The sequence below is a fragment of the Loxodonta africana genome, chromosome 13 (genome assembly GCF_030014295.1).
Source record: "Loxodonta africana isolate mLoxAfr1 chromosome 13, mLoxAfr1.hap2, whole genome shotgun sequence".
NCBI lineage: Eukaryota > Metazoa > Chordata > Mammalia > Proboscidea > Elephantidae > Loxodonta > Loxodonta africana.
Window position 1 is genome coordinate 80,515,013 of NC_087354.1, and position 27,376 is coordinate 80,542,388.

The 27,376-nt window shown below is 42.4% G+C and overlaps 1 protein-coding gene across 10 annotated transcripts in view; it reads left to right on the forward strand.

Annotated features, from left to right (window-relative positions):
• The window catches only part of LOC100659854 (zinc finger protein 699-like), a 50,709-nt gene extending 23,564 nt beyond the window's left edge, over nucleotides 1–27,145 (forward strand). For 5 of the 10 annotated variants that reach the window (XM_064267631.1, XM_064267630.1, XM_064267629.1 and 2 more), the window contains 4 exons: nucleotides 8,130–8,379; nucleotides 17,142–17,268; nucleotides 18,673–18,820; nucleotides 19,756–27,145. In XM_064267631.1, coding sequence (XP_064123701.1) covers nucleotides 8,377–8,379; nucleotides 17,142–17,268; nucleotides 18,673–18,820; nucleotides 19,756–20,902 — 1,425 coding nt within the window. In that variant the 5' untranslated portion in view covers nucleotides 8,130–8,376 and the 3' untranslated portion in view covers nucleotides 20,903–27,145. Of the gene's footprint in view, nucleotides 1–7,524; nucleotides 7,562–8,129; nucleotides 8,380–17,141; nucleotides 17,269–18,672; nucleotides 18,821–19,755 lie in introns of all 10 variants that reach the window. The other 5 variants (XM_064267635.1, XM_064267636.1, XM_064267632.1 and 2 more) reach the window with 4 other exon arrangements.
• The last annotated feature ends 231 nt before the right edge of the window (nucleotides 27,146–27,376 follow it).

Consider the following 27,376-nt stretch of genomic DNA (forward strand, 5'->3'; position numbering starts at 1 on the left):
TTGATGAAGTCCAATTTATCTGTTTTGTCTTCCGTTGCTCATGATTTTGATGTCACGTGTAAGAATTTGTTGTCAAAAACTAGGTCCTGAAATACTACCCGTATGTTTTTACCCTATAAGTTTTATAGTTTTAGTTTATATATGGTCATTAATGTATTCTGAGTTAATTTTCATGTATGGTGTGATATATGAGTCCAACTTTATTCTTTTGCATGGGGAGGCCCAGAATTCCCAGCCCCATTTGTTGAAGAGACTGTTTTTTTTTTTTTTTTTTTCCACATTGACTGGATTTTTTACCTTTGCAGAAAATCAATAGACCATAAATGTGTGGATTTATTCTGGACTCTCAATTCCATTCCATTAGTCTGTATGTCTATCCTTGTACCAGAACCAGATGGTTTGGATCTTTGTAGCTTTACAGTATATTTTTTTAATAGGGATGTGTGAATTGTTCTGCTTTGTTCCTCCTTTTAACATTGATTTGGATTGATTTGTGTCCTCTTACAATTCCATATGAATTTCAGAATTTGCTTTTCCATTTCTCTAAAACTGGCTGTTAGGATTTTGACATATCACTTTGGGTGTTATTGACATCTTAACAGTATTGTCTTCTAATCCATGAACACAAGATGTTGTCCTGTTTATTTTAACCAAAAAAAAAAAAGGTTGTCTTTGAATTGATTCTGATTCATGGTGACCCCCATGCGTTTCAGAGTAGAAATGCACCCTATAGGCTTTCAGTAGCTGGGCCTTTTGGAAGGAGATCTCCAGGCCTTTCTTCTGAGGTGGCTTCCATTTATTTAGATCTTTTTTAATTTCTTTCCATAAGTTTCTGTGTACAAGTATTTCACCCCCCCTTGATTAAATTTGTACCTAGGTGTTTTCTTTTTGATGTTATTATAAATGGAAGGGTTTTCTTAATTTCCTTTTTAGGATGTCCGTTGCTGGTTTATAGGACTGCAACTGATTTATGGCATATTGAACTGTATCCTACAGCTTTTCTAAATTCATTTATTAGCTCTAGCGGATTCTTTGGTATCTTCTATATATGGGTTTTGGTTTGGGTATATATAGGATTGTATCATCTATGAATAGAGATAGTTTTACTTCTCCCTGTCCTGTTTGGATACCTTTTATTTTTTTTTCTTACCTTATTGCTCTGGCCAGAACTTATAGTACAGTACTGAATAGCAGTGGTGAAGGTGGATATAGTCGTCTGTCCTGTTCTTAGGGGGAATGATTTCAGTCTTTGTCCATTTAGTATGACGTTAACTGTTGGTTTTTTAAAAAAATGGCTTTTAGCATATTGAGGAATTACCCTTCTATGTCTAGTTTACTGAATGTTTTTATCATGAAAGGGTCTTGGGTTTTGTCCAATGCCTTTGTTGATTGAGATAATCATGTGGTTATTTTTCTTTGTTTCATTAATGCGGTGTATTATAGTGTTTAATCTTCTTAATTGAACCATTTCTGGGATAAATCCCATTCTTCAGGGTGTACAATCCTGCTAATATACCATTGGACTCTTTTACTAGTAGTTTGTTAAGGATTTTTGCATCTAGATTTATAAGGGATATTGATCTGTAGTCTTCTTTTCTTGTGGTGTCTTTATCTGGCTTTGGTCTTAGCATATTGCTGGCCTTATACAAAGAGTTAGTAAGTGTTCCCTCACTGTCATTCCAATGTTTGAGACCATTGACTTGAACTTAAAACAACAACAACAATAAAAGTGTTATTTCCTTGCCTGATTTCTCCAGCCTCCAGCTGCAAGAATCTTCAGCTTTAGTCAGTCTTATAGTTTGTCTTCAAAATGGGAAGAAACAGCTGCAAACACTAATTAATATTAGGAACCTGGAATGGACGAAGTATGAGTCTAGGAAAATTGGAAAATGTCAAAAATGAAATGGAATAGATAAACATCGATATCCTAGGAATTAGTGAGCTGAAATGGACTGGTGTTGGCTATTTTGAATTGGACAGTTATACACTTTACTGTGCCGGGAATGACAGTTGAGGATCAATGGCATCGCACTCGTTGTCAAGAGAGCGTTTCAAGATCTCTCCTGAAGTACAACGTTGTCAGTGACGGGATGATATTGATAAACTACAGAAACACCAGTTAATGCACTATTATTAAACTTTACCAATCAACCACTAAGGCCAAAGATAAAGAAATTGAAGATTTTTACCAAGTTCTGCAGCCTGAAATTGATCAAACATACAATCAAGATGCATTGATAATTACTGGTGATTGGAATGCAAAAGCTGGAAACAAAGAAGAAGGATCTGTAGTTTGAAAATATGGCCTTGGTGATAGAAATGATGCCAGAGATGGCATGATAGAATTTTACAAGACTTCTTCATTGCAGATACCTTTTTTCAAAGATATAAATGGTGACTGTACATGTGGACATCACCAGATGGCATACACAGGAATCAAATTGACTACATATGTGGAAAGAGACGATGGAAAAGCTCAATATCATCAGTCAGAACAAGGCCAGGAGCCGATTGCAGAACAGATCATCAGTTGCTCGTATGCAAGTTCAAGTTGAAGCTGAAGAAAATTAAAATAAGTCCATGAGAGCCAAAGTACAAACTTGAATATATCCCACTTGAATTTAGAGACAATCTCAAGAATAAATTTGATGCATTGAGCACTAATGACCCAAGACCAGACGAGAACACCAGAAAGATGTTTGTGTGTTTTATTGAGTATGCAAAGGCATTTAACTTTGTGTATCCTAACAAATTATGGATAACGTTGTGTGCAATGGGAATTCTAGAACACTTAATTGCGCTCATGAGGAACCTGTACATAGACCAATAAGCAGTCATTCCAACAGAACAAGGGATACTATGTGGCTTAAATTCAGGAAAGTGTGTGTCAGGGTTATATCCTTTCACCATACTTATTCAGTCTGTATGCTGAGCTAATTATCCAAGAAGCTGGAGTGTATGAAGAAGAATGGGACATCAGGATTGGAGGAAGACTCATTAACAACCAGCCTTATGCAGATGACACAACCTTGCTTGCTGAAAGTGAAGAGGACTTGAAGCACTTACTGATGAAGGTCAAAGACGACAGCCTTCAGTATGGATTATACATCAACGTAAAGAAAATAAAAATCCTCAGACTGGACCAATAAGCAACATCATGTGAAACAGAGAAAAGATTGAAGTCGAGGATTTCATTTTACTTGGATCCACAATCAACAGCCTTGGAAGCAGCAGTCAAGAAATCAAAGGACGCTTTGCATTAGGCATATGTGATGCAAAAGACCTCTTTAAGGCAAAGATAGCACTTTGGGGACTAGGGTGCATCTGACCCAAGCCTTGGTGTTTTCATTTGCCTCATATGCATGTGGAAGCTGGACAACAAATAAGGAAGGCTGAAGAAGAGTTGATGGCTTCGTTGGTGAAGAATACAGAATATCCCATGGAGTGACAGACAACCAAACAAAGCTGTCTTGGAAGAAGTATAGCCAGAGTCCTCCTTAGAAGTAAGGATGACAAGACTTCTTACATGCTTTGGACATGTTATCAAGAGGGGCCAGTCCCTGGAGAAGGGCATCATGCTTGGTAAAGTAGAGGGTCAGAAGAAAAGAGCAAGACCCTGAGTGAGATGGATTGACACAGTGGCTGCATCAATGGGCTCAAACATAACAACAGTTGTGAGGTTGGTCAGGACTGAGCAGTGTTCTGTACTGTTTTCCATGGAGTGGCTATGATTCTGAAGGGCTCAAGGGCACCAAACAACAATAACGACATAGTTTGGGTGGAAGTCACCTGTGGAGTCTAACTTTGATTCCTTGATTTTTGCATCCTGAATGGCCTGGAACCCAGCCACCTCCTGACCTCCCCCTCCCTCTGGCTGGGTCTTGGAGACGGGAGGGCTGCCCCCCTCTCAGACTAGAGTCCTGCCCTGTCTGCTGTCTGCCTGCCAGGCAGAGGGTCTCTTACCCCCACACTGAGCCACTGCCCTCAGACTTGGGCGTGAACTTAGGAGAGGGTCTACCACATGGGATGCTGAGCAGGCCTGGCAGAATTTCCTCCGCGTCCCCTCCAAGACAGCAGTAGAAATTCACGAGGAGTTGGGATCCTTTGGTGCTATTGAAGTCATCTTGTTTTTTCCAAGTTTACAAATACCAGAAAGTCGTTCCTTCTCTTTAAAAGCTGTGCTGAAGTACCATCAGATGTCACTTAAGGGGGTTGCCACTTGTCATGAGGAAGAGCCTTACAAACGACTCCATACGATTTGTGTCTTTCCACAATGTCTTTATTAAATGGTTTGTTTTCAGGTCTTACATTAATTTCATGAATTCATTAAGCACAAACACACATTAGCAGATTCTTGGCTTTCCTGGATGACACAGATCTCAGATCACCAAAAGGGGAGAATTTAAGGAGACAGGACAAGCTTACGGCAAGCGAGGGCAACAGTTCGATGGTTGACGATGATCTTCAGTCTCCATGATTCGTGATGGTCTCTGAATCATGCGTAGTTCCTTGTGGGCTCATGAACCTGGTAATAGGAGGGTCTATGAGTAAGCCCGGGACAAGCTGCCGCTGCCCGCTGCTTCCTAGTTCTCAACGTGTGACCGAGTGGCTCTGGGAAGGCTCCGAGCACCGTTGTCTCCTTCTGTTGCTTCTTTTATACTCGTTGGAGCTCTTTGAGCTCATCTGGTTAATGTTGATAAAGTCCTATGATGTTATGTGGTTTTTCCCTGACAAGGTCTGTCCATCTTTATCAAGGAGAAGCCACACTGTGTCTGTCAGTCTGTCTGGTTGTCCTGATATGACTGTCTTCTTCAGTTCAGTCTATAAGGTCTTTTTATCTCTTGAGCCTGCTCTCTACACTTGTTCATACGTGTCCCAACATGTCCCCTGAGCCTGCTTTCCACACCACTTGGTACGCCTGGGGATCATTTCTGTAAATGCCATTGACATACTTGCTTTTTTTGTGCATGTATTGGGTAATGAGAGGTGGTTACCACAGCTACCACCAGCTTTTTGTGTCTCTGGAATTTTCCTTAAGACAACACTTTTCTGGAAGGAGTTAGAAATGAACCAGGCTTCAGACAAAGAGGGCTGGCCAAGGTGGGGCCTGGAGGCAGAGCTCCCTCTGCACCCTGCCTGCCTTGGGGCCCTGGGACTGAAGCCTGGCCTTGGGGGTGGGGAGTGGTGAGCTTCACAAGGTGAACATGCCTGATGGTGATGCGAGGGAAGGGGTCTAAAACAGATTGTGCACTTTTCTAGTAGCCTGGCCTTTGCAGATTAGTTTGCGATGGACCCTCACCACCTGCCCCTCCATCCTGTCATTGCCACCTCAGGCCTCCCAGCCTTCAACAGCTCCCTGAGGGTGGGAAAAGGGCAGCACCAAGGATCTCCAGCCCGCCCTTCCTGCCTGATGACCCCCTCCTGTCCTCCAGCACAGCCTTCCCCCACCACATCCCTTTTCTCTGTCCCCCTTTCTTCAGGCTCCTGGTGGGGTATGATCCACAGTCTGCAGTGTGGGTGTGAGAGCTAGGTGCTGGTCTCTTCCCCTCCCGCTAGGAGGCCACGACAAGGGCGCTCTGGAGCCCAGGTTAATCACCCCCCCTTCCCCCAGCATGTACCACCTGCCACCTGTCAGCCTCTCTTTGCAGGCTTCAATCCCAGGCTCCAGCCAAGGTTGAGAAGTGGCTAATCCCTCTTTCCTGGATCCCTTCAGGCACCTCGCGGCCTCTGCCATCACCTTGGCCTTTGACACCCCCTTTCCACCTAGCCCCAGCCATCTCTGGGCTGTGGGGGGTAGCTCCCAGTCTTCCCAGGAAGGCCGAGACAGCACACACCCTCAGACCACCAAGCTGAGAAGGGCAGGAAGGAGGCAGTCCTCAGGGCCTGTGTGCCACTCATGAGATGGCTCTCTCCTGGCCTAGGCCCCTCCAGGGATTCTCGCTCTCTGTCTCCTGGTGTCTGGGCATCCACCTCTGTGATGAGTTTCTCTGGTAACTTGTACTGTACTTTGGACACGGCTGTGGGTACACGCATACCCTCCCCCAAGGCCTTTCTCCACACACGCCAGCCAGCATGCTCTAGCCACGGGGCAGGGGCACTGGCGAGGCATCTGCTTTTGGTGACAAGCCCAGCACAGGCCAGAGGTTGGTGAGGCGGACAGGGCCTGGCTGGACCACTGAAGCCAGCCAAGGAGTAGGGGGTATGGATGGGCTGGTGGTGGGCTGGGACAGAGTATACGTGATGGAATGTTCTTCCCTCGGTTACAGGCTCTACAGCAGCGAGTGCTTGGATGTGGATACCCCAGGGTCTGGTGAAAATGCAGATTTTTATCTTGGTGGGACTTGAGAGCCTCTATCTCATGAGCTCCCAGTTTATGCTGAAAATAACTGTTATAGAAATAGGATGTGAATTAAACTAGAGAATGTCGTTAGAGAAATTAATAAAAGGAAGGACAGTACCTGAAGAAGAGCCCCTGGCATACAGATGAGAGAGAAGAGAGAGAGAAAACATTTACAGTGACACCAAGAAATAAAAGTAGGTGTCCGCTGGGGGGTGGTGGTGTTACCAGAATAAGGCTCTTGCCTCTCACTGGTCAAGAATGAGCAGGTAAGGCAGATAGAGTTTTCCACACGAGCAAAACTTTATTGAAGAGGCTTGCAAGCGGAGACGAGGAGGGCCTAAAGCAACTCATATCCCCATCTCAGAGAATAAAAGATAGGCCTGAGTTTTTAAAAGTTCTTGGGCAGAAAAGATTCATGTTTATTCATAGACACAGGAGGGGATATGTTAACTAAGGTGCCTGAGCAGCAGCTTTCCAACATGGCTCCTGTCCTGGAGGTCTCTGGAATTCGTAGCAGGACTTACGGGGTGTTGCACCTGCGCAGTTTCTTGCTCCCTGGGTTCGATTCCCTGGTTGCTGCTGCAGCCACTCACTGCCCCCGGTGGAGGGTCACACAGCGGTCACAGGTGGATGTTCTGCGCATGTCCCTGGGCCTGGTTTTCTCCAGCTGCTTCTGAAAAGTAACTTTAAAGAAGCTTGTGGGCTATTTTTGGATACCCTGCCCCATTGTTCTGGGGAAGGACATTGTTTCTGTGCCCTGGCCCATTTCTTGTTTGTTTGCAGATTTGGGGGCCCCTCTGTTCCATCTTAGTGGGGAGGAAAGAAACGGGAACAGATGTGGGAGACGGCTCCTTACAGAAAACTTAATGATTTCCCGATTTATTGGTTGATTGATTATCCTAAGGTTGGAGGAGAATGTGTTCAGGTATTCTCTCAGATTTCTGGGAAGCTTGGGGACTGGTGGTGTCATGGCCAGAGAATGAAGGAAAAAAAAAAACAACCTAAAAGACTCAAGGGGAAGAAAGAAATGTTAGTTGGAAAAACAGCAGGAAAAATACTGTTCACATATTTAAGAACAGCTATCCAGTCGATTCCAACTTATAGCGGCCCTATAGGACAGAGTAGAACTGCCCAATGGGGTTTCCAAAAAAAAAAAAAAATTTTTTTTTTTTTAATCTTTACAGGAGCGGACTGCCACATCTTTCTCTCGCAGAGCAGCTGGTGGGTTTGAACTGGACCTTTCAGTTAGCAGCTAAATGCTTAGCCAGTGGACCACCAGGGCTCCTTGATCACCTATTACCATGCTATAAATGAAATTAAAGTTTTTTAAAAAGCACAACAGAAGAGTTTCAACTGCACATAATTAAAAATAAGGGATGCATGATTAGTTCATTGACTCAAATATGATAAATATATTCTCCTTGAGAATTCACCCCTGTTGATACCACATAAAAGTGTGTGGGTTGTTCTACAGTGGTGAACCCTCAACCTAAGCCTTGGAGCCCTGACGTCCTGAGGAAGCCAGATTCACATTTTCCAGCCTGGGCAGGCCTGGATGCCTTTCATGCTTAGGAATGAGGAAGTCCCTTCCTCTGTGACTTTGTTGCCAGAGGAAGTGGCCTGTGGAGCTGCATGAAGAATGCATATGTGTGCTCTGGAAGGCTGGAGAAGGATCTGCCCTAAATGCAGATGGAGCATGGCCTTGAGCCTGGTGGAAACCCTGCCCAGAAAAGAGCTGAAGGCCAGGAACCAGTCACTCCTTGTTCAACACTGTCTCCTTGCATTTCAGGTCTCAGGTGTGCCTCAGGGAGAGATAGTCCGGTGTAGGCAGCGGGGGACCAAGGGTGACCATCTTTCAGATCTATGCAGTCACAAGTAAAGATTTCAACTGCTCTGACTAGCTGTGTGGACCAGATATCATTCATCTGCCTCCAGATGCCTAGTGGCTCTGCTTCTACTGCCATCCCTCTTCCTGAGGCGGCTTCTTGGGCTCAGAGAGCACATTCACTTAGACTTTCAGAAGCTGGAGCCAGGAAATGGTGAGTACTAGAGAGAACTGGGATATTGTTACTATAAGGGGTGAGGCTAGATGTCAATTTGGGGGGGACCATATGCTCCGGGGCTGAGGTTCCTCAGTGAGGTAAAAAGGTAGCAGAGGAGGCTAAGGGACTGAGCCCTAAGAGGCATTCTGAGGCCCTGCTCCTCTCTGCTGGGCCCTTCCTCTACGCATATGTAGGTTTTCAAGCCTTGGATGCCTGGCATCACCTTCCTTATTTGACTCTTAGGGCTGGTATCATTGGGTATTAACAACCCTGTTCTGGGCCTTGGTTCTCTGTGTTGAATGACAGAACCACCTAACCAGTGTCTGAAGATGGAACAGCTCTGGCTGAGGAGACCAAGCTCCAGGTCCTCCAGAGCCATCCTTGTCCCATCCCTGCACGGTTTTCTTGGCTTCTACCAGGCATTGGATCCTTTTCTGTGCAGTTCTAAAACTAGAGCTCCACCTATCACACTGTGTGATGTGGTAGAAAATGGGGGAGAGTTAGTAGCAAAAGGCCCTCAACTATTTATGGGGTCCTGTATGTGGTTTGGTTCTCTCATGAATTTGCCAGTGTAATGAGGCAGGGGATAGTAAGTCCAGCTGATCACGTGTGGGGTCTCCCAATCCATCCTTTCTGGAAAGATGGTTTTTCCTTGGGACTTTCAGATGTGTGAGAGGGATGTTTCCCCACCCTGTCTTTGTCCTCCCACCCATCTCTGCCTAGAGCTGGTATTGTTGTTCTTAGGTGCTGTTGAGTCGGTTCCGACTCACAGCAACCCTGTGTGCAACAGAATGAAACACTGCCCAGTCCTGCACCATTCTTACAACAATGGGCTTAAACCCATTGTTGCAGCCACTGTGTCAATCCACCTTGTTGAGGGTCTTCCTCTGTGCTGACCGTCTACCTTACCAAGCATGACGTCCTTCTCCAGGGACTGGTACCTCCTGATACCATGTCCAGAGTACGTGAGATGAAGTCTCGCCATCCTCGCTTCCAAGGAGCACTCTGGCTGTATTTCTTCTAAGAGAGACTTGGCAGCCCGTGGTGTATTCGGTTTTCTTTGCTAGCCCCATAATTCAAAGGCATCAACTCTTCTTCAGTCTCCCTTATTCATTCCATCTTTTGGTTGCCTATGAGGCGAATGAAAATATCATGGCTTGGGCCAGGCATACCTTTGTCCTCAAAGGGACATCCTTGCTTTTTAGCACTTTAAAGAGGTCTTTTGCAGCAGTTTGCCAAATGCAACGTTATTTGATTTCCTGACTGCTGCTTCCATGGGCGTTGATTGTTGATCCAAAAAAAAGAAATCCTTGATAACATCAGTCTTTACTCCATTTATTGTGACGTTGCTTATTGGTGCTTTTGTGAGGATTTTTGTTTTCTTTATGTTGAGGCGTAATCCATACTAAAGCCTGTGGTCTTGAATAACAACGATTGTGAGGATGGCGCAGGACATGGCAGTGTTTCGTTCTGTTGTACACAGGGTTGCTATGAGTCAGAACAGATTCTAGGGCACCTAACAACAAAAGAACATGTCATAAACAAAGAGTGCATAAACCGTTTGTGTATAATTGAAATAACAAGAATCTAAGTCCCTGATAATAGAGCTTGTCAGCTTTTATGACGTCTCAGTGTGTCCCACCCTGATCTCACTTACTTCCTGCATGGAGATGATTGCTGTCTGCATTTGAGACGCTTATTATTATTAAGGCTTTTCATTCAAAAGCTGTTGCAGCAGGACATTGACAGGGAACTTCCAGAAATTCAGGCTGGATTCAGAAGAGGATGTGAAATGAGGGATATGATTGTTGATGTCACGTGGATCTTGGATGAAAGCAGAGAATACCAGAAAGATGTTTTCCTGTGTTCTCGTGACTGTGCAAAGACAATCAACTGTGTGGATCATAACAAATTTTGGATAACATTGCGAAGAATGGGAATTCCAGAACACTTAATTGTGCTCATGTGGAACCTGTACATAGACAAAGAGGCAGTCATTCCAACAGAGCAAGGGGATACTGCATGGTTTAAAATCAAGAAAGGTATGCATCAGGGTTGCATCCTTTCATCATACTTATTCAGTCTGTTTGCTGAGCAAATAATCTGAGAACCTGGACTGTATGAAGAAGAACAGGGCATCAGGATTGGTGGAAGGCTCATTAACAGCCTGTGTTATACAGATGGCATAACCTTGCTGGCCGAATGTGTAGAAGACTGTTGAAGTTTAAAGACTACTGTCCTCAGTATGGATTACACCTCAATATAAAGAAAACAAAAGTCCTAATAACCAAACCTATAAGCAACATTATGATAAATGGAGAAAAGATTGACGTTGTCAAGGATTACATTTTATTTGGGTCCACAATCAGACGGAAGCAGCAGTCAAGAAATCAAACAATGTATTGCGTTGGCAAATCTGCAAAAGACCTGTTTAGAATGTTTAAAAACAAAGATGTTTCTTTGAGGACCAAGGTGTGCCTGGCCCAAATCATGTTTCCCATCACCTCATATGCATGGGAAAGCTGGACAATGAATAAGGAAGACTGAAGAAGAATTGATGTCTTTGAATTACGGTGTTGGCAAAGAATATTGAATATGCATGGACTACCAGAAGAATGAACAAGTCTGTCTTGGAAGAAGTACAGTCAGAGTGCTCCTTGTAAGTGAGGATGGTGAGACTTCATTTCACATATTTTGGACATACTATCAGGAGGACCTGTCCCTGGAGAAGGACATCACGCTTGGTAAAATGAAAAAAAAAAAAAAAAAACCCTTGCCGTCGAGTCAATTCCGACTCATAGCGACCCTATAGGACAGAGTAGAACTGCCCCATAGAGTTTCCAAGGAGCACCTGGCGGATTTGAACTGCCAACCTTTAGGTTAGCAGCTGTAGCACTTAACCACTACGCCACCAGGTTTTCCATGCTTGGCAAAGTAGAAGGTTATTGAAAAAGAGGAAGACCCTCGATGAGATGGATTGACACAGTGGCTGCAACAGTTTGCTCAATCGTTCCCTTCCATTGTACACAGGGTCACTATGAGTTGGAACAGACTCAGTGGCACCTAACAATAACGTTATAGTTATAGTTATTATTGCTGTTAGTATAGGTTTGGCACCCAAATCTTTTTTTTTTTAATTATTTTTTCAGTGAAGGCTTACACGGCAGTTTAGGTTCCCATTCAACAGTTTCTACGCAAATTGTTCAGTAACATTAGTCACATTGCTCGCAATTATAAATATTCGCAACATTCCTGTTCCAGTTGGTCCCTTTCCATCAATCTAGTTTCCCTTCCCCCTTACATCCTTATCTTTATTTTAAAATAATTGTTGAATGTTTAGGCTCATAGAGATGATTTTTTTAATGGAGCACAGTGCTCACATGTGATATTCTTTATTTTGTGAGCCAGTCCATTATTTAGCTAAAAGGTTACTTCAAGGGCTAATTCGGTTCTAGGTTTATAGAGTGTCTCAGGGCAACAATTTCAGGGAGTCCTCCAGTCTCAACTGGTCCAGTAAGACTGTTTTTTTGTTAGGTTGGTTTTTTGTTTAGGAATATGAGATTCTGTTCCACATTTTTCTTCCATTCTATCGGGGTCCATCTATTATGGCCCTGAGCAGAACTGTCGGTAGTGGTAGCCAGGCACTATCTCATCTCGTTTTCAGGAATTAGAGTAGATGAGATCGTGATTCATGTAGACTGTTAGTCCTTTAGACTAGTTTCTTCTTTGAGCCTTTGGTTTCCTTATTTCTCTCTTCCTCCAAAAGAATAGAGACCAATAGTTGTATCTTAGATGGTTGCCCAAAAGCTTTTAAGACCCCAAATACTACTCACCAAACTAGGATGTAGAACATAAACTTTATGAACCATAAAGTTTATGTTCTACATAAACACTTTGGTCCTAATTCTTCAAACACAGAAAACCAATCTCATGGGGTGTTTGGTTCCATCTAAAAAGTATCCGTAAATGCTTCACCTAAATCTCAATCCATAATCTCTGTATTGTTTAGTTTTGCCTCTTTTGAGCTTTCTGTAAATGTAATTATAACTGTGTCTGAGTTCTTCCGTGACTTCTTTTCCTCAGAATGCTTTTGAATTTCATCCATGTTGGTGTCTCTAGCTCTAGTCTACCCATGTTGCTATGTATACATGATACCATTGTATGCTTGGGCCAGAATTTACCTATCCATTGTAGAGTTTACACGATTTAGGTGGTTCAAGTGTAACTCTTGCTCTTGTGAACATTGCTCCTCTTACTCTCTTCATTCACTTTCCAAACTCCAAGTGCTCTTGCACAATCACTCTCTAGTGAGGGGAAGTTGCTGAGTGCCAGATCATACAAAAAAAACCAAACCCACTGCCGTCGAGTCGACTTCGACTCATAGCAACCCTATAGGATGGAATAGAACTGCCCCATAGAGTTTCCAAGGAACTGCCTACCTCTTGGTTATCAGCCATAGTACTTAACCACTATGCCACCAGGGTTTCCTGCCAGATCATAGCCAAGTTCAAATTTACTGCAAGAGCCAATGCAGTTTATAAATTTTCCCTCCCACGATATATGCATGTATGTTGTTTGTTCCATCTGTTTATCTAATGAAGTAATTTTTCCTCTTATAATCAGCGTATTAAGCAATATCTTACTTTGATTTTATTGTTCAAGTCCCTTACTCTACTCCACTGCTGAAAGGGTGTGCATATTTTCCCATTGTTAATTTATATCTCTTCTTTATAAACTTTGGAAATTGTTCCCCTAGTATGTAACTTATCTTCTTACTGATTTTTGATGCCTTTTGATAAATTGTTGTGAAGTTTAATATAGTTGAATTTGTCAGTTTTTTCCCATATATCTTAATCTTCTTATTTAAGATTTTTTTCCTCTATTCAGATGTCATAAGGTCATTTGTTTATAACTTCTGAAAGTATTATAATTTTACATTCTCATAATTAAAGCTGATCTGGAATTGATATTTACATATGGAGTACACAGGAATAAAAAATAACACCAAACGTGTTGCCATCGAGTTGATTCCGACTCATAGTGATCCTAAAGGACAGAGTAGAACTGACCCACAAAGTTTCCAAGGAGCACCTGGTGGATTCAAACTGCAGGCCTTTTTGTTAGCAGCCATAGCTCTTAACTGCTACACCACCAGCGTTTCCGTACATAGGAATAGACTATTCCAGTTAGATAATTAGCTGATAAAAAACCTTTTGCTTTCTGCTTGATTCCATGTGTTTCAGAGTAGAACAGCAGTCCATAGGATTTTCAGTGGCTGATTTTTTGAAAGTAGATCACCAGACCTTTCTTCCAAGGCATCTGTACCCTGCCTTCAGACTCCAACCTTTTACTTAGTAGCTGAGCACTTAATTGTTCCTGCAACCCAGGGACTCCAATTAGTTGATTCTGCCCCACATATTAAAATGTGAATTCTTTCTGTCACTGTCTGCATTGCTTGCTGTGTCATGAATCAATGTTCCATAGATATTGGTGGGTCTTTTCTAGGGCTGATTATTTTTTTCTGTTGATCAATTATGTATTCATGAGGATGGCACAGGACCGGGCAGTGTTTCTTTCTCTTGTATGTGGAGTTGCTATGAGTCTAAATCAACTTGACAGCAATGTGTTTTCTTTTTTAATAACACTATGCCATCTAATATATTACAGCTCCATCCACAAAATAAATATGTATGAATACAATTTTATATATGGTGTGTCTGGACAAGCCCATGCCTTATTCCCTAGAACATCTTGGTTATTGGTGGACATTTGCAATTACATACACAATTTTGAACAATTTTTTGTGATGTTCAGAAAAATAGTATTGGCTGGAGTTTTATGGAAGTGCATGTGGAATAACGATCTATTTGTGGAAAACAGTTGTCTAAGAGCATGCACTATCTTTTCATTTATGTCAGTCTATTTGGATGTCACTTAATAATGTTTTATAATTTCCTCATTAATATCTCTTATTAATTATGCTCCTTTTTGGTACCTTTTATCCTTACTAAAATAAGTTACCTTTTTAAAAAATATATCTTAACTGCTTGGTTCTAATGGATATAAATGAAATATTTAAAATAAACCTTGTTGTCGTTAGATGCAGCTGAGTTGGTTCCAACTCACAGCGGCCCTATACACAACAGAACAAAACACCATCTGGTCCTATGCCATCCTCATAATCATTGTTATGCTTGAGCCCATTGTTGCAGCCACTGTGCCAGTCCATCTCATGGAGGGTCTTCCTCTTTTCCACTGACCCTGTACTTTACTAAGCATGATGTCCTTCTCCAGGGACTGATCCCTCCTGGCAACACATCCAAAGTATGTGAGATGCAGCCTTAGTTTCCTTGCTTCCAAGGAGCATTCTGGTTGTACTTCTTCCAAGACAGATTTGCACGTTCTTTTGGCAGTTCATGGCATATTCAATATTCTTCGCCTACACCACAATTCAAAGGCATCAATTCCTCTTCGGTCTTCCTTATTCATTGTCCAGCTTTCGCATGCATATGAGGCCATTGAAAACACCATCGTTTGGGTCAGGCCCACCTTAGTCCTCAAGGTGACATCTTTGCTTTTCAACACTTTAGAAAGGTCTTTTGCAGCAGATTTGCCCAGTGCAATATGTCTTTTGATTTCTTGATTGCTGCTTCCATGGGTATTGATTGTGGATCCAAGTGAAATGAAATCCTTTGCAACCTCAGTCTTTTCCCCGTTTATCATGATGTGGCTTGTTGGTCCAGTTGTGAGGATTTTTGTTTTCCTTATGTTGAAGTGTAATCCATACTGAAGGCTGTGGTCTTTGATCTTCATCGGCAAGTGCTTCAGGTCCTCTTCACTTTCAGCAAGCAAGCGTGTGTCATCTGCATAACACAGGTTGTTAATGAGTTTTCTTCCAATCCTGGTACCCTGTTCCTCTTCATATAGTCCAGCTTCTCAGATTATTTGCTCAGCATACAGATTGAATAGGTATTGTGAAAGGATACAACCCTGACACACACTTTTCCTGACTTTAAACCACACAGTATCCCCGTGTTCTGTTCAAACAGCTGCTTCTTGATCTATGTACAGGTTCCTCATGAGCACAACTAAGTGTTCTGGAATTCACATTCTTTGCAATGTTAACCATAATTTGTTATGATCCCCTCAGTCGAATGCCTTTGTATAGTCAATAAAACAGGTAAACATCTTTCAGGTATTCTCTGCTTTCAGCCAGGATCCATCTGACATGAGCAATGATATCCCCGGTTCCACATCCTCTTCTAGATCTGGTTTGAATTTCTGGCAGCTCTGTGTCGATATACTGTTACAGCTGCTTTTGAGTGATCTACAGCAAACTTTTACTTTTGTTTGATACTAATAATATTGTTCAATAATTTCCACATTCAGTGGAATCACTTTTCTTGGGAATAGGCATAAATATGGTTCTCTTCCAGTCAGTTGGCCAGATAGCTGTCTTCCAAATTTCTTGGCAGAGATGAGTGAGTACCTCCAGAGCTGCATCTGTTTGTTGAAACATCTCAATTAGTATTCCGTCAATTCCTGGAGCCTTGCTTTTTGCCAATGCCTTCAGCATCGCTTGGACCTCTTCCTTCAGTATCATTGGTTGCTGCTCACATGGTGCCTCCTAAAATGGTTGAGTGTCGACCAATTCTGTTTGAATTGGCTTGAATTTTTTCTTCAGTTCTTTCAGCTTGATAAATGCAGAGCGTGTTCTTCCCTTTTGGTTTTCCATCTCCAGGTCTTGACACATGTCATTGTAATACTTTACTTTGTTTTCTTGAGCCGCCTTTGAAATCTTCTGTTCAACCCTTTTACTTCATCATTTTTTCCTTTCGCTTTAGCTACTCAACATTCCAGAGCAAGTTGCAAAGTCTCTTCTGACATCCATTTTGGTCTTTTCTTTCTTTCCTGTCTTTTTAATGCCACATCTTTCTTCCTAGTCTGTCTTAGTCTGGAAGCTCAACTGAAACCCATCTGCCATGGGTGACCCTGCTGGTATTTAAGTACGAGTGACATAGCTTCCAGTATCACAGCAACACTCAAGCCCCAACAGTGTGACAAATTGACAGGCCTAAGGGGGAACAGACATGTAAAAATTCATAATTCCCCCAAACAATCTCTTTTTAGCAGATGGTTCTGTCAGCTCTTACTCACTTGGAGTTTTTTAAGAAAAACTCAGGGACATGGGTTGCCAGTTTGTGCAGGTCACTGAGCCTCCTGTGGCTAGTGAGGGGCCAGAGGAAAAACCGCCAGTCCCGCAGTGTTTCCCAGTTGTTAATATCTCATCCTGCTTTCACCCTGTGCTTCATGTGTTGTTAAATATTCTGGTGGGTCCTGTGCAAAGAAGCAAACATTTTTTTCCCCCAGAAGAAAGAGATGATCTGAAGGTGGGAATAAGGCTTCATTGTAGAGCTTTTCTCTAATTTATGCTATGTGTTCTGACTGTTCTAGCCCACAAAGAGAGAGAGGAATGAGACTGGAATTGGTCACAGTCAAACTGGAGAGATAAGTCTATTGTGTTGGAAGTATTGTTAAGTCTCTGAGACAGCATGCAGTCAGTGAGGAAGTGAGTGAATGTGGACAGTGAAGGGATGCGGCTGATGGCTAAACCTTAGAGTAGGCCTTGGTAGAACACAGAGCCTTGTGCCAAATCCCCATGAAATCTCAGTTCCCCAGGACTGTCATCCTCACCATTCGTTTCATGCACTTTGTAGTACATGATACCTTGCTGAACCAGAATATATGGGATGTTTTAGGACTCAGTGGCTGTTGAGGATGTGGCTGTAGACTTTACCCAGGAAGAGTGGGCATTGCTGGATCTTTCTCAGAGGAAACTCTATAGAGATGTGATGATGGAAACCTTCAGAAACCTGTCCTCAGTAGGTATGGATGGCTTCATTTTCCTTTAAATTTATTCTTTAGTGACCAAATATGTCATATCATTGATATTACACCAGTATGTGGGCTGAGGAATGGGAATATGATGTTAAATAAGACAAGTATGATCGTTTGCTCTGTGGAGCATGCATATTCTGGCTTCCTCACAAATACAAAGCTCTGTGTATTAAACTGACTTCTCATTTCAATTTTGGTTGAAAGTCTTAAAGCCCTTTAAATGTCGTAAGTGTGAATGTTGACTTCAGGGTTTCTTTGGTTCACAGAAGAGAATATTTGTGGCCTGTAACCCTGTAAACAGTCTTACTGTGTTAATTACATTTGGCATAATTATTTTGGTACAAGTAAATTCATACCCACCCATCTCCAGAGATCCTGAAGACCAAAGTGTTGGGTCAGTGTCAGGGAAGTGTTGATTGCTCTGCCCTGTCATCCCACATGATATGCCTTTCTCCATGAGCACCATGTCAGCTGCACCCATCTGCTGTTCCCCGTCTTCCCACATGATATGCCTTTCTCCATGAGTGCCATGGCAGCTGCACCCATGTGCTCTGCCTGCCGTCCCTCATGATATGCCCTTCTCCATGAGCACCATGGCAGCTGCATCCATGTGTTCTCCCAGAGTAGCTAGAGGAAGACCTAAGTGTTCATTGCTCTTCCCTGTCATCCCTCATGATATGCCTTTCTCCATAAGTGCCACGTCAGCTGCACCCATGTGCCTTCTCAGAGAAGCTAGAGGAAGACCTAAGTGCTCATTGCTCTGCCCTATCTTCCCTTATAATATGCCTTTCTCCATGAACACCATGTCAGCTGCACCCATGTGCTCTGCCCTGTCATCCCTCATGATATGCCTTTTTCCATGAGCACCATGGTAGCTGCACCCATGTTTCTCCCAGAGTAGCAAGAGGAAGACCTGAGGAGAGTGAGAGAGCACTCATCCAGGGCCACTGTGTTGGGGCACCAGGAGGCAAGAATCCTTTGAAGGACTTGGCCTGCGTGGAGGGAATGAGATTTGAATAAATCAATTAGAAAAACTCTCCTTGGGGTTGAAGAGTATGTACTTCACATATAGCTGAGCTTTCTTTTCTGACTTTGCTCAATCGTAACACACCTGTGTTCATGGAGAAAGACTGTCCGTTTCCCTCTTCTTATGTTCCATGTGCATGTCCAGTGCCTCTTTACTTTGCTCGTCTAATTACACCGCAGTTACGTCACTGTCACTCTCCATCTCCATGGAAGTATTTCCTAAAAATTGGTTTTGAAACGCTGTCAAAGTACTGAAACAGCAAAGTGTGTCAAAGTCTCTCTTTTCTCACAGGTACCTTTTCCCTCTGAATAATTTCATTCCTTTTTGTTTCATATTGTGAACCTCAACTTAAATCGCTGGGTCAGTTTCTCAAAACATAAATGATGGAGCAAAGCAATCCAGTGAAAATATGATAGTACAGTTCATGAAGAGTGACACCTGGTCCTCTGTGGTTGGAGAAATCTGCAAACTGCATGGTGTTGAAGATCAAGATAACCAGAAAACACATGTAAGGTGAGTGTCATTCACTCGAGAGACAGCAGTGCTTCAGGAGAGAGTCTTAAGGCATCATGGTATTAAAATATTTACTATATATATAAGGAGCCAAGGTGGCACAAATGATTTAGCACTTGACTGCTAAGCAAAAGATTGGCAGTTCGAACCTACCCAGTGGCTCTGTGGGAGAAGTACCTGCAGTCTGCTTCTATAATAGTTACAGCCAAGAGAACCCTGTGGGGCAGTTCTCCTCTGTCACAGGGGGTCACTATGAGCAGGAATTGACTCAACAGCACCTAACAACTATATATATAAATATATATATGTGTGTGTGTGTGTACTAATTGCTGTCGATTCTGACTCCTAGCAACCCTGTAGGACAGAGTAGAACTGCCCTATAGGGTTTCCAAGGCTGTAATCTTTATGGAAACAGACTGTCACATCTGTCTCCCATGGTGGGTTTTAACCATCCAACTTGCAGTTAGCAGCTGAGCACTTAACCACTGCACCACGATGACTCATAAATACACACACACACACACACACACACACACATACGTCTCAACCCTCCTGCCATCAAGTCTGTTCCAACTCATGGCAGTGCAGCTGGGTGGGTTTGAACCACCAACCTTTAGGTTCTAGGCGAGCACAGACTTTTTGTGTCATCCAGGAATCTTATATATGTATATAAAACCAGCTCTAATATTATGTATTCACAGAACTTTAACTGTACAATATTTTCATAAATATGGGTTAGATGTTGGATATTTGAAACATATTCCACTTATGTACAAGTATCAGAAATCCCCATATTTTAGAAACACATTATGAAAATAATGGTAACATCTCTACCAGATGATTTAATCTGTGAAACATGAGGCAATTCAGGGCAAAAACATACATGTTCACTGTGTCTGGTAATGGCAAAGTGGTAACAAATTTATATCCAACAGCGTACTGCCTATTTTTAACAGAAGGCATATGGTAGAAAACCTCTGTGAAAGTAATGAAGACAATCAGTGTGGACAGACCTTCAGCTGGATTCTAAATCTTTCTGTGCTCAAAAGAACTCCTATGGAAGCATATCCTTCTGAATTCCTTGAGTGTGGACAATCCTTGATGGATCATGCATCGTTTAAGCATCCTATCACATCTCGCTCTGGATACAATGCCTCTCAGTATAAGGAATGTGGAGAAGCCTGCAGTTGTCCCTCTCACCTCAGCACTCCTGTGAGAATTCTTACTGGAGAGAAACCCTATGAATGTAAGGAATATGGGAAAGCTTTTCGTCACTTCTCAGTCCTCATGGCACATACGAGGAATCACAGTGGAGAGAGGCCTTATGAATGTAAGGAATGTGGCAAAGCCTTTCGGCACTTCTCAGCCCTCAAGACACATATGAGAACTCACAGTGGAGAGAGACCTTATAAATGTAAGGAATGTGGCAAAGCCTTTAGTTGGCCATCACACCTCACTGCACATATAAGAATTCACACTGGAGAAAGGCCTTACGAATGTAAGACATGTGGCAAAGCATTTAGTTGGCAATCAAACCTCACTCTACATATAAGAACTCACAGTGGAGAGAGGCCTTATGAATGTAAGGAATGTGGGAAAGCCTTTAGGTGGTCATCACACCTCACAGCACATGTAAGAACTCACAGTGGAGAGAGGCCTTATGAATGTAAGACATGTGGCAAAGCCTTTAGTTGTCCATCAAACCTCACCGCACATATAAGAACTCACAGTGGAGAGAGGCCTTATGAATGTAAGCAATGTGGCAAAACCTTTCATCGTTCCTCATACCTCACTAAACATATGAAAATTCACAGTGGAGAGAGGTCTTATGAATGTATAGAATGTGGCAAAGCCTTTTATCATTCCTCAGACCTCACTAAACATATGAGAATTCACAGTGGAGAAAGACCTTATAAATGTAAGGAATGTGGGAAAGCCTTTCGTCGTTCCTCACACCTCACTAAACATGTGAGAATTCACAGTGGAGAGAGGCCTTATGAATGTAAGGCATGTGGAAAAGCCTTTCATCGGTCCTCATACCTCACTAAACATATGATAATTCACAGTGGAGAGAGGCCTTAAGCAAGAATTATTTCATTCGTAGTGCTGTAATTTCAAACAGCCAGTTTCTAAAAAAGCCTCTGATTAGAGAACAAAGGTTCTCAGTGACTGAGAAAGCAACAGAAACTCAAAGGGTCATTAGAGTTACTTTGTGCCTCTGGAAGAAAGAACAGTTTCATGGTAACTGTTCAGCTGTCTTTATTATCATTTCTCCAGTTACATGAACAGCTGATCGGATGTTTACTTTCTCAGTCCACACTAAATTTTACTTTCTTAGAATCTTTTGGTATTACAAATAAGGCTTCAGTGCATACTCTTGAGGATATGTGGTTTCATGTTTTTTAACGTTTTTATTGATATAATTGGCATGCAATAAAGTGTACTGATCTTGTGTTTGGATTAAGGGTTTTTGTTTTGTTTTGTTTTCGTGTATAAGATGTTTTCTTCCAATCATCCACAGTGTAAAGTTAAGTATTTTACCATTTGTAATTAATAAGTTTTGCATAGGGAGATGCTTTGAGACTGTACAAATATTCTGTTTTTGTCTTACTTTTTGTCTATGAATTTTAGATCCTTTGATAATTATTACTTGCAACTATTATTACTGTGGTGTTTACCAAATGGCGATTTTCTGTTCCTAGCATTCATTTTATATTCGTTGGAATAGCTTTCCTTTCTCCCTACTGTATTTACTTACTAAATTGTTTCTATCAGCATAAAAAAAAATAGGCTAATGGATATTAGTATTTTTTTAGTTTCTTGCTCAAATTGTCACAGATTTGTTTATTAGAAGCTGCCTTAAGCAGGTTCCTGTACTTTTTCTTTTTTTTTTTTTTGAATTATTTTTTGGCAGTGTCCCAGGTTTATCTTGGACTTCTGCATCAGCCCTTTAATCAGCCTCATAAAAGTAAATGTTGCAACCCAAATATGTGTGCATCCGTGCGGTGTAGGAGCAGCCCTTGGTGCCCTGTGAGGCGTAGAGCCTTGAGGTAGGGCCCCCCAAAAAAACCAAACCCACTGCCATCGAGTCAATTCTGACTCACAGCGACCCTATAGGACAGAGTAGAACTGACCCCTAGAGTTTCCAAGGAACACCTGGTGGATTCGAACTGCCGACCTCTTGGTCAGCAGCCATAGCATTTAACCACTACGTCACCAGGGTTAATTGTCACCAGCCAGGAACAGAGCAGGTTGTGGGGAAGAGAAGAGGCATTCCATTTCTGAATTTCTGGGCCCTTTGACTCTAACCCTCTGGATGTACTGCCCGCCCATGCCCCCAACCCCCCAAAATTAAATAATGAGAACCATTTCATCAGTGAACACTCATCTGTATGTTCTGCTCCAGTGAGCAAGCAGCTTTCCCTCTGCATCCATGTGTGTGCAGTCTCATCACTTCCTCTGGAAACAGGAGGCTCTGTGGTGCTAGCATGTGTATGAACAGAGGAGGCCAAGGCAGAGTTTGGGGAATGGATGTGCATGTGTGCACTGGCGCTTAGGAGAGCTGGTGGGCATTTTACTTCTGCCTCAAAATGTCATGAGCCTTTGGCCAACCATCATGTGTAAATCTCCTGACACTTCACCTAATAGTACCTTCTTGTTGTTAGGTGCTGTTGAGTCTGTTCCAACTCATAGCAACCCTGTGTACAACAGAATGAAACACGGTGCCATCCTCACTATCATTGCTATATTTGAGCCCATCGTTGTCAATCCATCTCATCGATGTTCTTTTTTTCATTCACCCTCCACTTTACCAAGTATGATGTCCTTCGCCAGGGGCTGGTCCTTCCTAATAACATATCCAGTAGGTACCTTTTTAGGTTCTGCTTATCATGTTGTGATAAACCAAATCTCTTAAAATCTATGTTTTTTCTTTTTGCAGGTAGATTAAGAAGTTTAGGTTTTAAACATATGGCTCTAGTGTTTAATTTCATTATCAGGGATACAGTCCCTAGCACTTGAAGGTGCATTTATTTATGGACAGGTATTTCATGGAGCCTAGTCTCTGTGAGGGGAGCCCTGGTGGTGCAGTGGTAAAGTGCTTGGCTGTTAAATGGAAGGTCGGCGATTGGAACCCACCAGCCTGCTAAGTGGGAGAAAGATGTAGCTGTCTGCTTTCATAAAGATTTACAGCCTTGGAAACTTTGTGGGGAAGTTCTACCCTGTCTTATAGGGTCGCTTTGAGTCTGAATTGACTTGATTTCAGCGGGTTTGGCTTTTTGGTTTGTCTCTGTGAGTAACCACCTGTTTATCACTTTTTTGTACTTTAGTGGTCTGCATGTTGCTATGATGCTGAAAGGTAAGCCACCAGTATTTCAAGTACCCACAGGGTCACCCAGTGGAGGTTTCAGTGGAGCCTCCAGACTAAGATAGACTAGGAGGAAAGGCCTGGTAATCTGCTTCTGAAAATTAGCCAATAAAAACCCTCTGGATCAGAAAATAATATCGTCCGACCAGAATCAAAAATGCCAAGGATTGTGAAGGTGGCATGGGACCGGACAACTTTTCATTCTGTTATATACAGGGTCGCCATGACTTGGAACCACGTGAGCAGTTAACAGCAAAGTCTCTGAGAGGCACAGGCAGACAGAAGGGGTTGAGAATTTTCATAGCATCAGATCTGCAGTTCTCAGCAGCTCCAATAAATGATGTTGATGATCCTCGTAACCATTCTTAAGTCCTTCTATTTCTACAAAGGTGTTTTATTCATGGTGGCGTATAGAGAGAGCACAAAGAGGGGGCTATTGAAATATTTTAAATTCTTGTTTTTGGATACCTAAATGCTGTAATCCCCATGCGCCTCTCAGTTTGTTCCACTGTGGGCGCTTCTGTGTTGCTGTGATGCTAGAAACTATGCTGCCAGTATTGAAATGCCAGCAGGGTCACCCATGCCGGACAGGTTTCAGCCGAGCTTCCCGATTAAGACAGACTAGTAAGAAGGACCTGGTGGTGTATGTCTGAAAAGAATAAGACGGTGAAAACCTTATGAACAGCAGCCGGACACTGTATGATATACTGGCTGAAGATGAGCCCCTCAGATTGGAAGGCACTCAAGATATGACTAGGGAAGAGGTGCCTCCTCCAAGTGGAGTCAACCTTAATGACGTGGATGGAATCAAGCTTTTGGGACCTTTATCTGCTGATGTGGCATGACTCAAAATGAGATGAAACAACTGCAAGCATCCATTAATAATTGGAACCTGGAATGTACAAAGTCTGAATCTAGAAAAATTGGAAATCATCAAAAATGAAATAGAACCCATGAACACTGATATCCTAGGTATTAGTCCCTCATGTGTCTTTCAGTTTGTCCAACAGCTGGGGCTTTCGTGTTGTTTTGATACCGGAAGCTAGGCCATCAGAATTCAAATACCAGCAGGGTCATCCATGGCGAATAGGTTTCAGCTGAGCTTGCACACTAAGACAAACTACAAAGAAGGACGTGGCAGTCTACTTCTAAAAAGATTTAGCCAGTGAAAACCTTATGAATAGCAGCAGAACATTGTTTGATATAGTGCCGGAAGATGAGCCCCTCAGGTTGGAAGGCACTCAAAAGACGACTGGGGAAGAGCTGCCTCCTCAAAGTATAGTTGACCTTAATGATGTGGATGGAGTTAAGCGTTTGGGACCTTCATTTGCTGATGTGGCATGACTCAAAATGAGAAGAAACAGCTGCAAATATCCATTGAATAATCGGAACCTGGAATGTAGGAAAATTGGAAGTCGTCAAAATGAAATGGAGCTCGTAAACATTGATATCTTAGGGATTGGGGAGCTGAAATGGACTGGTATTGACCATTATGAATTGGACAATCATACAGTCTCCTGTGCCAGAAATGACAAATTGAAGAACAATGATGTTGCATTCATCGTCAAAAAGAACATTTCAAGGTCTATCGTAAAGTACAATGCCGTCAGTGATAGGATAATATCCATACGCTTACAAGGAAGACCAGTTAATACAAATATTATTCAAATTTACACACCAACCACTAAGGCCAAAGATAAGGAAATTGAAGATTTTTACCAGCTTTTGCAGTCTGAAATTGATTGAATGTGTAATCAGGATGCATTGGTAATCACTGGAAATTGGAACGTGAAAGTTGGAAATGAAGAAGGATCGGTAGTTCGAAAATAGGGCTTTGGTGGTAGAAATGATGCCAGAGATCACATGGTAGAATTTTGCAAGACCGATGACTTCTTCATTACAAATACCTTTTTCACCAACATAAATGGCTACTATACACGTGAACCTCACGAGATGGAATACACAGGAATCAAATCGACTGCATCTGTGGAAAGAGATAATGCAAATCTCAATATCATCAGTCAGAACAAAACAAGAGGCTGACTGTGAAACAGACCATCAATTGCTCATATGCAAGTTCAGATTGAAACTGGAGAAAATTAGTACGAATCCATGAGAGCCAAAGTACAACCTTGAGTATATACCACCTGAATTTAGATACCATCTGAAGAATAGATTTGATGCATTGAACACTAATGACTGAAGACCAGATGAGTTGTGGAATGACATCAAGGACATCATACATGAAAAAAGCAAGAGGCCATTAAAAAGATAGGAAAGAAATATAAGACCAAAACGGATACTAGAAGGGACTCTGAAACTTGCTCTTGGACGTCCAGTAGCTAAAGTGAAAGGAAGAAATGATGAAGTAAAAGAGTTGTATGGGAGATTTCAAAAGGAAGCTCAAGAAAACAAAGACTTGGAGATTGAAAACCAAAAGGGAAGAACACACTCTGCATTTCTCAAGCTGAAAGAACTGAAGAAAAAATTCAAGCCTTGAATTGCGTTATTGAAGGATTCTATACGGAAAATATTAAACAACTCAGGAAGCATCAAAAGAAGATGGAAGGAATACGCAGTCACTGTATCAAAAAGAACTGGTCTATGTTCATTCATTTCAGGAGGTACCATCTGAGCAGGAACCAGTGGTACTGGAGGAAGAAGTCCAAGCTGCACTGGAGGCATTTTCGAAAAATAAGGCTCCGGGATTTGACGGAATACCAGTTGAGGTGTTTCAAGAAACAGATGCAGTGCTGAAAGAGCTCACTCATCTGTGCCAAGAAATTTGGAAGACAGCTACCTGGCCATTCAACTGGAAGAGATCCGTATTTATGCCTCTTCCCAAGAAAGGTGATCCAACCGAATGCAGCAATTATAGAATGCTATCATTATTATTTTTTTTTATCATTAATATCAAATGCAAGCACAGTTTTACTGAAGGTCATTCAAAAGTGCCTGCAGCAGTACATCTACCAGGAACTGCCAGAAATTCAAGCCAGATTTAGAAGAGGGTATGGAACCAGGGGTATCATTGCTGGTGTAAAATGGATGCTGGTTCAAAGCAGAGACTACCAGAAAGATGTTTACCTGTGTTTTATTTACTGTGCAAATGCATTGAACTGTGTGGATCATGACAAATTATGGATAACATTGCGTGGAATGGGAATTCCCGAACACTTAATTGTGCACATGAGGAATCTGTACATGGATCAAGAGGCAATCATATGAACAGAAGAAGGGGATACTGCATGGTTTAAAGTCAAGAAAGGTGTGCATCAGGATTGTATCCTTTCACCATACCTATTCAATCTGTGTGCTGAGCAAATAATCTGAGAAGGTGGACTACTTGAAGAAGAATGGGGCATCAAGATTGGAGGAAGATTCATTAACAATCTGTGTTATGCAAATGACACAATCTTGCTTGCTGAAAGTGAAGAGGACTTGAAGCACTTACTAATGAAGATCAAAGACGACAGCCTCAGTAAAGATTACACCTCAACATAAAGCAAACAGAAAACTGCACAACTGGACCAATAAGCAACTTCATGGTAAACAGAGACAAGATTGAAGTTGTCAAGGATTTCATTTTATTTGGATCCACAATCAACAGCCGTGGAAGCATCAGTCCAGAAATCAAAAGAGGCGGGGCCAAGGTGGCAGAGTAGTCTGATGCTTTCTATGATCCCTCTTCCAACAAAGACCCGAAAAAAAGCAAGTGAGTCAATTGTATATATGACAAACTAGGAATCCTGAGCATCAAAGGCAAAGGTAAGAAATTGGACTGAGTGACAGGGGAGGGACAGATGATGCAGAAGCAGCAAGGAGTTGCAAAGCCTGTGGCAACGCCTCAGCCCTAATTCCTTGGCACTGCTGCGGTGGGGCTGATGGTAGTTTTTGGGGACACGGCTGCTTCAGCAAAAGAAGGCAAGCAAAGTGGAGCACCCCTGACCCTATGGTGTGTCTGTAGCAGGGCAGGCCATGGCGTTTAAGATGCAGCAGCTTCAGTGAAACAAGGCAAGCATGGGGCGATCTTGGTGAGGACCCAGCCAGCGCACACAGACTACTCACGCCTCTGGAATCTGAGATAAAACAGCGCTTTCGATGCAAGATAAGTGATTTTGTCTAATTTAGTGCTTGGATCCAATAGCTTGTACTTTTTTAAGAGCTCTATCCTATCTATCTGATCCATG